The 13,128-nt window shown below is 43.8% G+C and overlaps 1 protein-coding gene and 1 long non-coding RNA gene across 2 annotated transcripts in view; one reads left to right on the top strand and one right to left on the bottom strand.

Annotated features, from left to right (window-relative positions):
* Positions 1-13,128, top strand: part of LOC130151078 (uncharacterized) — a 43,606-nt gene that overhangs the window by 15,422 nt on the left and 15,056 nt on the right. The gene's annotated exons all lie outside the window — the stretch shown is intronic.
* The window catches only part of TXLNB (taxilin beta), a 29,414-nt gene continuing 18,069 nt past the window's right edge, over positions 1,784-13,128 (bottom strand). The window contains exons 6-9 of the mRNA XM_056342775.1: positions 10,023-10,097; positions 4,982-5,074; positions 3,780-3,875; positions 1,784-2,672 (exon numbers count right to left, since the gene is read on the bottom strand). Of these exons, the coding sequence (XP_056198750.1) occupies positions 1,860-2,672; positions 3,780-3,875; positions 4,982-5,074; positions 10,023-10,097 (1,077 nt within the window). The 3' untranslated portion in view covers positions 1,784-1,859. The remainder of the gene's footprint in view (positions 2,673-3,779; positions 3,876-4,981; positions 5,075-10,022; positions 10,098-13,128) is intronic.

The raw sequence follows: 13,128 nt of genomic DNA, 5'->3' as shown, positions 1-13,128 counted from the left end.
TTTGAAAACTAGCCATAGTAGCTACTCGTAAGGCCATATCAAAACTGTTGCAAGTTACGCTCTGTATACTCCAATGGTTAGCTCTTGAAAAGGCTGAACCAGGCACTGCAGACACAAACATGCTTAACCAGGGTGTGGGCCGTGCTGGCAAGTAAGCAAAGATTCAAGCCCTGCGTTGAAGGGTGGCGTGCTGGAAGGGCTGACCCGTCTGCCAAGGATGGCATCTTCACTCTTGATTCACCTGTATTTCAACTCCGGCTTGAATGAGTCACTTTGTCTTCAAGGTCTTGTTGGGATCTGTCTATAAACATGGGTTGGTTTGGTTGTAACATTTCCCTTTCCAGCCTCTGGACATCTTGTTTAATTGCCCTTTTCAAATTCTTAAGCTATCCCGCTCAGACTCCACAAGGTCTGGTCTGAATTCGGAGGAAGGGGGTGAGAAACAAGAAATGTGCCAACAGGACTTTTTTATCCTTCTTCCAAAAAGCCTTCTTACTCTCCTCACTTGAAAGCATACAGCTCTCTGGGTAGGTACCCTCTCTTGCCCCCTTCCCTCTTCATCTTTGTTCTTGGCAGAGAATCAACCAGTTTCTGACAAGGTAGGTACATTATTAAGCAATGGTGTGTTGGCAGGCAGACGGGCAGAGCCGGTTAGACAAGAGGGGGGATGAGAATGCAGCTGGTTCCCAAAGGTGTCTGTGAGAGGGATTCCTGCTTTCCTGGTACCTACTTGCTCCTGGGCTATTTACTTGTGCTGTACTCCAATGAATGAGGTGACAGGTGAGTGTGCTCACCCTTCTGGGATCATCAGCACATGCAGCAGGGCCAGGAGGATGCTATGGTGGAGAGGTTCCTGTGGCCATGACTGGGGGAAGAGGGCACCATCCAGAAGCATGATCTCAGGGGTATCTTCTGGAATACATCCTGGTACCTTCTAGTGTAGCTTCACTCTGCTTTCTGCTCCTGGCCTAGAAGCTGGGATCTGCAACCAGCCTCCGAACTTCTGACCTCATTTGTGAGCTGGAAACAGCCGTGAGCCCCACTGTTAGGCTCATGACCCCAAACAGTATGACAAACTAGCAGGTTTCTGTTGGATGCAGAAAGAGGGTTGTGACCCCTACCTTGGGAATTGCCATCAGTGTGGAAATTGCTGTTGTTTTCAGTCATTTTATGAGGAATCTGGAAAAGTTCCACCCTCCCCTGTAGTTAATGTTAAAAACAAAAGGTCTTTTACAATGCTAAGCAGAAAAGACCAATTGAAGGTAAAGCTAAGAGCTTGTGGGTGCTCCGGCCACAGTGCGGAGCAGTAGTTTACTCATACAAAAATTAACCTTCAGTTACTGCACCTCTCCTTGGGTATGGCTGACCACATTGATGGTTTCACTATGTTACTTTGTAATTACAGATTCCTTTCACCCCATTAAAATCACTATGTGTCCAAGTAGGCCATCTTTCACACAACATCATAACCAATAGATACAATTAATTATGAATCTTTAAATATATGTATGTGAATTGCAATGACTTTTGAAACACAAAACTTCAACAGTTTAAAATTATTTTGCTGAATGAGATGACTCATTATGCCTGGGAAAAAAGATCCTGTAATTTTGATGTATTTTCCTGTCATTAAGAAAATATTATACTTCAAGCGGATGAAGGCAGCAAAATTCCCAGACCCATTATTACTGGACAGTGGTAGCAAAGAGAAGTGGATTACATTTGCCTACAGATATGCGCATGTGTTTTAGCACCCACTTTTTGTTTATTTTTTTTTTTTAAAAAAAAAAAGGGTATCAATTTAGAGGACAAAGTAGAGCTGTGGTTTGTAGAAGACAAGCCTGGACACACCAGTGTCTTCAATCCACTGCTTCCATGTCTGTGTCCCCTGTTTGCTCTGCAGACTGACCTTGGGCAGACTGCTCTGCTGGGTCATCCACGGGTTCTGCAGCTTTTGGTGGACTTTTTGTGGGTCCTGGCATATTCCCAAGGGGAGAAGGCATGTTTTGTGTGGGTGTTGGCATATTTTCGGGGGTTGCTGGCATGCTTTCAGTGGGTTTTGGCATGTTCCCAGCGGGTACTGGCACACTCTTGGGAGGTATTGGCACACTTTCTGTGGGTTTTGGCACCCTTTCTGGGAGCGTGGGCATGTTTTTGGTGGGCTTTGGCATGTTCTCAGTGGGCATCGTCATATTTTCAGTGGGTGCTGGCGTGCTCCCAGTGGGTGCTGGCATGTGTTCAGTGGGTGTTGGTGTGCTCGTGCTGGGCTGCTCACAGTAATTCCCAGCCTCTGACTGTGTGGTGAGAGGAGAGGGGAGCTCTGACACTAGGACAGCATTACATGTTTGAGCATCACAGGTCTCTGGATTGCTGCTGTTGCTTGAGAGGGACTCCTCTGCCTTGTGTGACACACTGAAAGCTTCAGCCAGCTCCTTCAGCATGCTTTCATCAGCAGTGCACAGCTCAATGCTTGCCTGCTCAGAGGAGGAAGGGCTCGTATCAGTGTCGTCATCTTCTTCTAAGACACCATTTCCATTCACCTCCTCAGGGAACTGTGCTTGCTTTATTTTTTTGTACAATTCATTCCTCTCTTCCTGCAAAGCCCGGCAAAGGTTCTCTAGCCTCTGGATTTTCAGCACGAAGCACTCATATTCCTTGGACCTCATGGCTTTCTGTGGTCAAAGACATCAGACAAAGTTGTGGACTGAGTTTGAGTGCATGCAGTTAATTGGTGGAACTGGCAATTAGGAAACAATCTGAGATGTAGGCAGCCCTCACAGGACTGTGCCAGGTAGCTGGCTTTCACCAGCTGTTCTACAATAACTATGGTCTTTTGTACTGAAGCTTCAAGAGGACATTCGCTCCTGTTACTGCAGTGTATTAGCATTCCCCATACAGACTCACATCAGTTTCTCTCAAAAACATTTGCAGAAATACCTGTTGATGATCTGTAGAGATGGAAAAACATAGTGGATGTCCGTACAGATGAGCATCCAAAAGCCTACCTGGACTTGTGGTGGGTGTTAGTGTGAATTTGGGAGAAAACCAGCTGTATTATATTTTTTGTTTATTTTGCTTCTAGGTTCTGTGAGAGCAGCCTGAGTTAGAACATTTTCTTGCTTCTACACCCAGTGATGAAACAAGAGATACAGAATCCCACAGAAACAGCAATAGCACAGAGCTACAAAGCTAACCAGAAGGACCCGGTCCAAGTTCAGTGTAAGTTTGGGGTGAAACTTCAGGCAAGCGTCTTATCTTGTTTGAACAAGTTCCAACATGCTTATGAATTTCCTCTGCAATGCCCCTGTGACAGCATTTTTAAAACTATGGTGAGCCACAGTACTTGCTTTTGGCTCTTAGAGTTTGCCTACACAGGAAGTTAATGAAAGGCGTGAATTTAAAGTTCATTAGCTAGAGCACATTAATTCCCTGGGTGGATGCTCTTGTGCAGAAAGAAAGTAGCATGAAGTGAGCTAATGCCAATTTGCTTCTATGTGAGAGCATTAACAATCACACATTTTTAGAGCACTTAAAATTCACAGTTGCATAATTCAGTTTCTCATGGACATAATGAAGGTCTCTGCACAATATAAAAGCCCCAGCAGTTGGGACTATCTTTGTTTAAAAGACATCTAATTATTAAGTTAGCTTGAAAAAAAGACACTTAGATTCAAGAACAAATTTTTCATTGACTTCTGACAGTTTCAAGTTCTCGCATCTCCTAGTTAAAGCTTTACATGGGGAAAGAGGTACATCCTGAGAAGAAAGAGACTGCTCACCTCTTCAATCATGTCCAGTAATGCTCTGTTACAGTTCTCAAACCTGGATTTCCATGTAGCAGTATCCTTTTCCAACTTCTTCATTTTCTTTGTCATCTATAGAATCGGGAGGAAAAGCTGAATCACAACAGGAATTCCACACTTCAGATTAAATTAGGGCATCCCTTTTATTCAGGTCTTTGGCTATACTCATAACTCTGCTACCAGCAGCTGTAGTGGCTGTGCTAAGTAATAATTTTCATTAAGGGATGAATTTTAAGTAGCTGCCCTATAACTTTCAGCCTTCAGTCTGTAGTCCTAAAGTAGGGCCAGTTGATTATGCAGTTAAAAGTATAGCCAACTCCCAGAGTACAAACTATCATGAAAACAAAAGGCAAAGAAAAGGTGGCATTATTGGGTTTGTCTCGTTACCAGACCACAGTGTTAGGTTGCTGGGAAGTTAAAGAAGGGCTTGTATCTCCTGAGCCAGCAGTGCCAAGGAAGTACCCTCTGGATTAGTCACCTCCATACTACCTCCAAAACACACCGCTAGCTAAACAGCATCATCTTTCCCTTTGGTTTTCTGCAGAGTGAACTCTCTGTGAAGATCATTAGAGGTTGCATGGATCAGGGCACCAGGGTTTCGGGCCCTGGTGGCAGAGCAGAACATGGTTTATTATGACAGTGGGAACAACATGTGGGTGTGTTTGTTTTTTGACTCCCATTCATTACAGGAAATAAGTACCCCAGCTGCAAGGAAGCGGTAACTTGGGCTTAATGGTGGGAAGGTGTCGGTGGGCTTCAGCTGACGCCTGTAGACTGACATATAGCCTGCATCAACCTTTCTTATCAATGCCAGTCACCCAGGAGGCTCTGGGCACTCCTGAAGACATGGGCTGACAAATTCAGCTCTAGACTCCCCCTTTGGTATCTGAGGGTTCTATACCCAACCACCATATTAGGTTTTAGGTAAAATGTTTATTCTTCCAGGCAACTTCGGTTTTAGCTGATAGGGAGAGTGAAAAGTTCAGTTTGCAGTGCTGAAGTCTAAGCTGCTATCAGTTGTGGCTGAGGGTGCCCCAGATGTTATTTGGATGTTGATGAGATTGTTCGCCAAAATGTGCAGAAATGGCTGGACCCCAGATAAAATTATTGCAGTGAGAAACAACAAAATCTAAAAGGAAAGTGTCAAGCACAGAGTTCAGGCGTGAGCTGCTACTCACTTTCTCCATCTCTTGTTTGAATGTGGCAAACACTTCATTGCTTTTGGTCAATGTCTTCTGAAATTCTTCAAACCTTTCCGAGTAGAGAGTGATCTGCATTAACAGAGAAAAACAAAACAAAAAAAAAAAACCAAAAAAACAAACACCACAATAATTTCAGAGACTCCAGGATGGTGAACTTCTACTTTGGTAGAAGTTAGTAAGTATTGTGTTCAGACATGGAAATTCACTTATGTTTGGAGACCACAAAGCACAAATATCAGGGAACTGAAACTCTCTGCATCTTTTTAAGATTGCAAACTATTATGATTCCTCTGTTGCAGAAAGGTAAACTGAGGAAGAACAGAAAGATGCAGGCCAGAGATTTAAAAAAGATCTGAGAATTATGAGTGCCCTATTGTGAAAGTTCCAGCTATGGTGTCTCTACACAGCGTGTCCAGAAGCAAAAGAAGTGGAGGCTTCCAAAAATATTTCCCTTGGTAACTCTGTAGAGACTTCAAGAGGACAGCAGCAAAGTCAGCAAAGATTTCCAGCCCCTGCCTTTCTGCACAAGCCCTGTACACTTCTTTTCTGTGTACAGTTGTGGCTGACATCTACAGGAAAGGACTTCTAGGATGACCTACGGAATGGAAGAGAATGATGTGATCCCTGTGCCATCTCCATGGGAAGAGACTAATCTGAGCTGGTCCAACCACTGGTGTTGTGCAGAACCAGGCAGTGGGATTAACTCAAGGTGAGAGCCGGCATGGTCAGAGCCGTGCCTGTGCTCTGAGCCTTGCTTCACCACGCAGACAGCGCCAAACTCTAACCTCAGGGTATCAGCTCTGGCAGGCTTTAGCAGAGGAACTCAGTGCAGCCTGGCTGCCTAGCTGTTTACCTGCCTTCTTGATTCCCCAACAAGCCAGACTGGGAGCTGGATGCTACCCTGGCTGCACTGCTTCTGATGTCCAAGTGAGCAGGGGGGGAGGCAACCCCACATCACGCTGCAGCCACAGTTTACCCTCTTCATCTTTCCGTTCCCCACTCGGTGGCCCAGGCTATGGCCAGGAGCTGCACTTGATGTGCCTCAATGCGACTCCACCATCGAAGGGGAGCATCGCTGCTCCCTTCCTATGTTATCTGTCATGCAGGGTAGCCCCACCAGTAAGCGAAGCCCAGCCTTTGCCTCACATCACCGTGATTCTGCACTGGATTCCTTCAAGCTGCATCCGTGCACTGTGGCTTGAGTGAGCTGGGAGGGCACCTTGTCAGCTCTGTTTTGTAGCTGTGTGTGGACTGCAGCTACGGGCAAGGCCAGCAAAGGCAGAGAAAATAATCCCCTGCCAGCCTCTTCTGCCAGTTTCACTTCACTTCATGAAGCAGAAGCAGAAGAAAGATCTGTTGCAATGTGACAGCACTTAAGACTATTAAGGCTCCATATTTTGCTATCAATTTATACCTGGTAGCCATGTGAAAGTTAATCTGTGGCTGTATTTTGTCAGTAATACATATTTTTATATGTAAAATCTGTGCATGTTTAAAAAAAAAGATGTTCTAAAGATCTGAGGCTAGTTTTTTCTGCAAGGTTTTCCTGTTTTCTGCTTCCTTTGTTTTTGGGTTGGTTTTTTTTTCTGGGTGGAAAAAGCACTTTCAAAGCTCCAAAATAATGCAGGATGCTATATAGCTAAAACATGGTTATCTGCTCTTTGGAAAAGAAGACCAGCTCCAACTCACTGACTTCCCTCCGGTGCCAGAGCACCCCCAGCAGCGTTTAGGTGATCAGACACTTCATCTGCCCAGCCTGACAGCTCTCGTTAGAAAAAGAGTGATTGGTGTAACACACAGGGGCTGAGGTGAGGTGGGCACAGAGCAATGGGAGGTTCAAGAGCAGCCTGCAGTGCTCAGGTGTCTGGGTGTGAATACAGCACTAGCTGCAGCCCTTCCCCGCTGAGCTGGGTGAAGGCATGGGAGGATGGGAGGTTAATCCGTGCAGAGCTCTGTCGTGCCGGTATCGGAGCTAGCTGACATGAAGCTTGCATGTATGTGTTTATATCAGGCTGTAGCCAGATCTGTGACCTATGCACAAACAGAAACTCAGCGGGATTTGTTTTAGCAACCTGAGTGCCACAGTGGGACACTGATACCAAATGAGATGTTTGGAATAGATGTCATGGATCCAAGGAGAAATGCCTAAGCATCCCAAAGCCAAGCAAGGGAGCAGGGGTGGGGAGCCAGCAAAGTGGGGCTCCTAGCCCAGAGCTGTCATCTTAAAAAAACCTCATCTCAATTTTCTGTCTCTGCTTTTCCTTTCCAACTTTTGCCTATTGTTTAATTAGATTAAAAACCTTTCAGGTTTGAACAGGGCAAGCTCTGATCTCAGCTGGGGCCCTAGGCAGTACCACAGCACCAAGAATAGCTTCTGTAACTTAAATTTGAATAGTAGATGAATGTTTTCATAGTGGCTGGAAACAGGCTGAGAGCTGTCTCTCACTAGGAGCAGGCACTCTTGCTCCTCAGTTAAGGAGATGAGGACCCCTTGCTGCTGCCCAGCACCCTAACAGTGTGGGCAGGGAGAGAGGAGGCAGCACTGCTGCCAGGTGGGAACATGGAAGTGGAGGCAGCTCAGCATCACCATGCCATGAGGGTGCTACAGCAAGGGTGCTGCTTACATTCTTGGTTGCCATAGCCCACTGGTTGCACTACTACAGCTACCAAAAATTAAAACCCTCAGCTGACTTTTATCTTCTTGCTTTATTGTAAAGCACAGAGCTAAAAATGTCCGCCTAAGCAACATGCCTGGGGAGGGTGTGCAACATCCTGGGAAGCACCACCATGGTTTGGGTGTATTCCCTCAGGTGGTGCCAGATCCCTGTCACCATTTGAAGAGCCCGATTTGGCTGTCTCAGGCACACTGAGTCCCCCAATTCCTTCCAGCTCAAGGAAGCAGCGGGTGTTCATTACCTCCTGTAAAATGGAGTGGTATCTCACTCACTATAGCAGCCTGTGAGGGCTACATTATGGCTTCTCCTTATCCCACTGACCAACGTCTTCTCATAATTTCCACGTAGCTGTTCCTCTGTTAATATCCATTTCTTGTTTTGTGCTGTTTGCATCAAGGAGCTCTTTATGCTCTTTCTGTTCTGCACTTGCACAGTGACCTGTGTGATGACATCTGGTCCATGAGGGAGGCCCTTCAGTGCTACCATACTGGAAATACTAATACTACTACTACTACTACCTGTTGTTATTCCCAGTAACTCCAAATGGAGGCTGCTGTGTGACCGGGCCCTCACACTTCAGCAGAACACCTTACTGCATATTCCACTTCAGCAAGCGAATCACTTAATTTTCATCTACACAAGCCCGCAAGGGGCACATGTATTATCAATGCCTTTGCAGACTTGTTTGACTGGATTTTTCTAAAACAATTTTAGCATTTCAAATGTGTGCTTAATATATTCTAGCTTTTATCAATACCTTCAGTTTCATTAAACTGGCTACAGAGGTCTGCCTGCATACAAAACTCTTTCTGGTTGAACATAGAAGTTTAATTAAAACCACTATGAGAAAATTTGAAGCAGGTTTGCAGTTGGGCCAGACTCAGCTGGATGCCTTTGAGGTTTGATTGCAGGACCTGTCAAACTGGTGTCAGCAGCAGTTTATGTGATGTTCTTTGGTGCATTACCGGCTTATCTTAGCCTTTGAAAAAACATGTGAAGGACCAAACCCTTCTTAGCCTGTTCCCAGTTTATCAGTTTAGTGCTAGCCTTTCCTGAGTGCTCAACAGGTAGGAAATAGACCATCTCCAAGGGCAGACCTGGAAAAACTTACCAGTATGATTAACTGTGAGCAAAGGCTGGAAGGGGACTTCCTGATGGGTGAGGAGATGGGCAGCTGCAGAGGGGCTTAAGGGCTGACAGCCACCCCCACCCCCCTGCCAAAGCTCTGCTGGGCGAGACCTTTCTCACAGGCAGGTCAAAGAAGATAAATCTACATGACCATTTCTGTAAGTCTAAGAAAAAAAATCTACCGATGCTGTCACTTTTTGATGTGAAAGTCCAGCGTGTCATCTAATGATCCCACTCGTGTTCAAGGCTGATTATTGCATTGCTCTCAAAGTGTAGTATATACTGGCTGTTTCTTGCTTTTACTGCCTTTCACTCCAGCCTGACTCTTAGTGTAATTTTGGCAAGTAATTTTATTTTATTGAATGTTTCAAATTCCAGCTAAAACCTGAAATCCTAGAGGCCCCTTTGTATAAGCCCTTAGAGGCAGAATTCCTGACGAAGTTGATTAAAACACTGCCTTAACACCCCAGTCCAGAAAAACGTGTGAGTACCTCAGCTCCAGTTTGGTAAACATGTTTCGTGATATGTTCAGTGCTTTGCTGAGTTAGAAACCTGCTTGAAGGGTAGTTATGGTGAATAGTCAAGCCAAAGCACACACATTGGTATGTGGTTGAGTACTATAAACACTCATAAATCATAGCACCATAGAAGAATGGTTTGGGTTGGAAGGGAACTTTAAAGATCATTTAGTCTGGACCCCCTGCCTTGAGTGAGACATCTTTCACTAGATCATGTTGCTCAAAGCCCCATCCAACCTGACCTTGAACATTTCCAGAGATGGGGCATCCACAGCTTCTCCGGGCAACCTGTTCCAGAGTGCCACCACACTCATAGTAAAGAATTTCTTCCTTATATCTAATCTAAAGCTACCTTCTTTTAGCTTAAAGCCATTACCCTTTGTGCTATCACTGCAGGCCCTGGTAGAAAGTCTCTCTCCATCTTTATTATAAGCCCCCTTTAAATACTGAAAGGCTGCAGTACGGTCTTCTCAGAGCCTTCCCTTCTCCAGACTAAACAACCCACATGCCACAGTATGGGCATTACCTTACAGTTGGCTTGAAAATAATCTCTTTCCTTTACAATAGTCTAGGGGATGTAGAATGAGGCTAGAAGGAATACATAGAAAGTAGTTTGGATACTTTACCTGGAATGTACCTCATTGGTTAAAAACTGGGAAACAAAGGCACACCATGCAATCACCTCTCCTACATCACCTGTGCCTGTAGGACAGTCTCTTGCTCCTTTAACATTTTGGCCTGGAGCTTCCATTCTGCAGCTTGGTTCAGGAGCTGTTTTAGACAACAAAAGGAAAACTGTTAGGTCTCTGGTTTATCAGTTGGAAATCCTCATCCTGCAGCTACCTATGCTTTTGACACTGATACCTTGATAACGAGTGATCTAACTTTCAGGTGAGTGTAGTTAGAGGCGTTGGGCAAGACAAAGTATTTAGTGCTATCCTGAGTCATGGGACAGGGCATTTGGTTTCCAAAGGTTTGTTTGAATAGAAGTTCAAAACCTACTTGTAATAAGTGTGCAGCATAGTGGACTCTAAAAAGTGTAGTATTTAACTGTATCTTCACCAGACTTCTAGAGAATGGTTATGGTACTTTCTGGCACTTTCATTTCAGCACAACTTTAGCCAAAGTCTTGCTCTCCAGTGAACAGCAAACTCCCTTTTGCATTAACGATCAGGACTTAGCATACAGGTATAGTCACAGCCAGACGTGCCTCAAAAAATCTGCAAGCTTTCAGAAAGGGAATTCATATTAATTGTCGCAGGTTTACTGTTGTCTTCGGGCTCCATTGGCATCAACGTGCCATCAGTGGGGAAGCCCAGCTCAGGGTGATAAATGCCTCAGATCAAGGAGGCAGCCCAGGAAGAGCCTGACTGCAGATTCATCTCTGGCTGCTCCTGGGAAGATGTGATTCTCTACTTCAAGGTATTCAGCAAAATGACATTCTGATGTGCAGGCTGCAGATGGAAGGGTCAGTCGAGGCTGAATGAATTATAGGAATGAGGTGTACAGAGACTTTTCCAGGCTGCAGTTCTGAGTCAGCACTTCCAAAGTACGTAGTCATTTTGTAGTAATTGGTTTAATCTGAAAGCAGGAAACATTTACTGAAGTGTTAAAGAGATGTGCCTTTCACCTACTAAGCATTTATAAAGCATTTTTACTGGTTAGGCCAAATGTATTTTAGAAAAAGAATGCTAATGATAGCTTGAGAAATGAGATATAAACAATTTAGTTTACCACAGGACTTTCCTCTGTTGGATTAAGTTGTACTGTTTGAAATAGCACAGTTGTGCTCTGAAAATATATTGAAAATAAAAGTGCCATGTAAGTCAGTAGATCCTACTCTTGCATTGGAAGTGAAAGGTGAGTAGAACCATATGCAGAAAACGTATTTGATCCCTAGTAAAAACTTTTATTCTAACCATTTTGTTGGAAATAACATATGTAAACTACTTGAATACCACCTGGCAAAAGAGCTGAGGATGTACCCTGCAGATGCTAACTGAACCCCATAATGAAATCCCTCCCTACCTCCAGCTGTTTGTGGCACAGAGACTGTCTGAATTAGACTTGTTGCCCATGTAGGGGTGTGTGTGTATATATATATATTAGTTGTAGAAAAATATTTTTCCATTGATTTGGCCTTTTGAGTTGGACACACTGAATTTTTATCATCTACAGTTTCCTAGATAAGAATGTTTTACAGCTCAAGTATGCAATGCATGAAGAAATACAATGTTCTATTTGTTTTATACCTGCTTCTCAATCTTTGAGAATTTAATTTAATGTTTGGTTCAAGGGAGGTAAGTCAAATTATTCAGTTTAGATCTTGGCTAAAATTTCAAGTAAGCTGTGTCACAGCCAGTAAAAAGAGATGGTATGAGTAGCCTGGGTTAAATGAGCCTCAGTTCATGCATTTGTTTTCCTGGGAGAGGGTATTTTCTACATATACAAAAAGATTTTTTTTTTAAGTTTGGGTGAAATCTGGATTTTTAAGTTTCAAGTTTCTTCAATAGCTACTTGTTTTGAGTTTTTTTTTAAATTTAGTTATTTATTTTATTATTTTTTTTAGGAAATAGAGGATGTCTGGTTTGAATGCTTTAATGAAAAGTGCTTTGAAAACCTTCCGAGATACCCAATCTCTAGTACAGTCATTACTCTGAAGAACTGGGCTTTTAACTGTATTGCTTAAATCTCAGCTAGGGTTACCTTCGTGCCCAGCGTGCCTGGGATAATGAAAAGGCCCCACTTCCCGTGTGATGCTTCTGCCACAGCACACGAGGTGGGCAGCGAAGGCAAAGAAAAGTTGCTTCTTTTGCCTGTTAATGAAATCCTTCTCTCTTATTGACCCACATAGCTTCTGCAGCCACTAAAAATCCAGGAGTTAATAAACTCTTCTGTAATGGAAGCAAGCCACAGAGAGGCTTGCTCAAATTAGCATGCACTCTTATGCAGCCTGAGGTCATCTAAAAACACCAAGTTGGGAGAAAATGAATCAGGAGAACTGATACATTTATTAATAGGCTATGAAGAGGTAACAAGGAGGCTGAAGTGTAAAGAAATGAATAAATATTGCATGTGGTGTTTACAAAGCAGCACTTCAGTGGTGTGTGGTGATGTCACACGGTATTATTGGAACTATGATAGCTGCTGGAGGGCCAGACAGTCACATCGTGCTCAGGACTAAAAGAACCAGTGCCCAAAAACATACATTCCCATTTAATGACATGGATCTAGGGACTGGCTTAGTGAAAATTAAGCTTCCCTTTTTGCTGCCAGACTCTGCAAATTCCAATTATGTAGAAATCTGATCAATACCTTCCAGTCATATATTGAAAGCCACGGAGGCTTAAACTGTGATTAATTGCACATCAAAGTTTGCATTACAAGTGCTAAAAATATATGGTATGGTAAGCAGTCCAAGTAGAGCTGACCAGTTGTAGGATAATCTTAAAATTGGATCCTTAGGTCAAGTTGACCCTTTGGGAAGGCCACACAGTATGAACCATTGCTGCTTATAGAGGGGATTGCATTCTTTGTTGCACCTGTAGAACAAATTGTGCAAGTAATGAGATGACCTGCCTGTTGAGATGTGATGTACCGAGGCTGCAGGAGGGGACATCTTCCTTGTGTGAGGTAAAGAAGTTTTGTACAGGGGCAAAGATTCCTACATGGAAGAACTGCCTAGGAAGACATCAAAGTGAGCCTTCAAGGAGTAATCAAATAGATAACAGAATACAAAAATTTTCATTTAAAGACATTTGTAAATCCTGCAGCAAAAGCCATGCACAGGGATGTAAAAAAT

This window comes from Falco biarmicus, chromosome 6 (assembly GCF_023638135.1).
Source record: "Falco biarmicus isolate bFalBia1 chromosome 6, bFalBia1.pri, whole genome shotgun sequence".
Classification (NCBI taxonomy): domain Eukaryota; kingdom Metazoa; phylum Chordata; class Aves; order Falconiformes; family Falconidae; genus Falco; species Falco biarmicus.
This window is presented reverse-complemented; position numbering and strand designations above follow the sequence as displayed.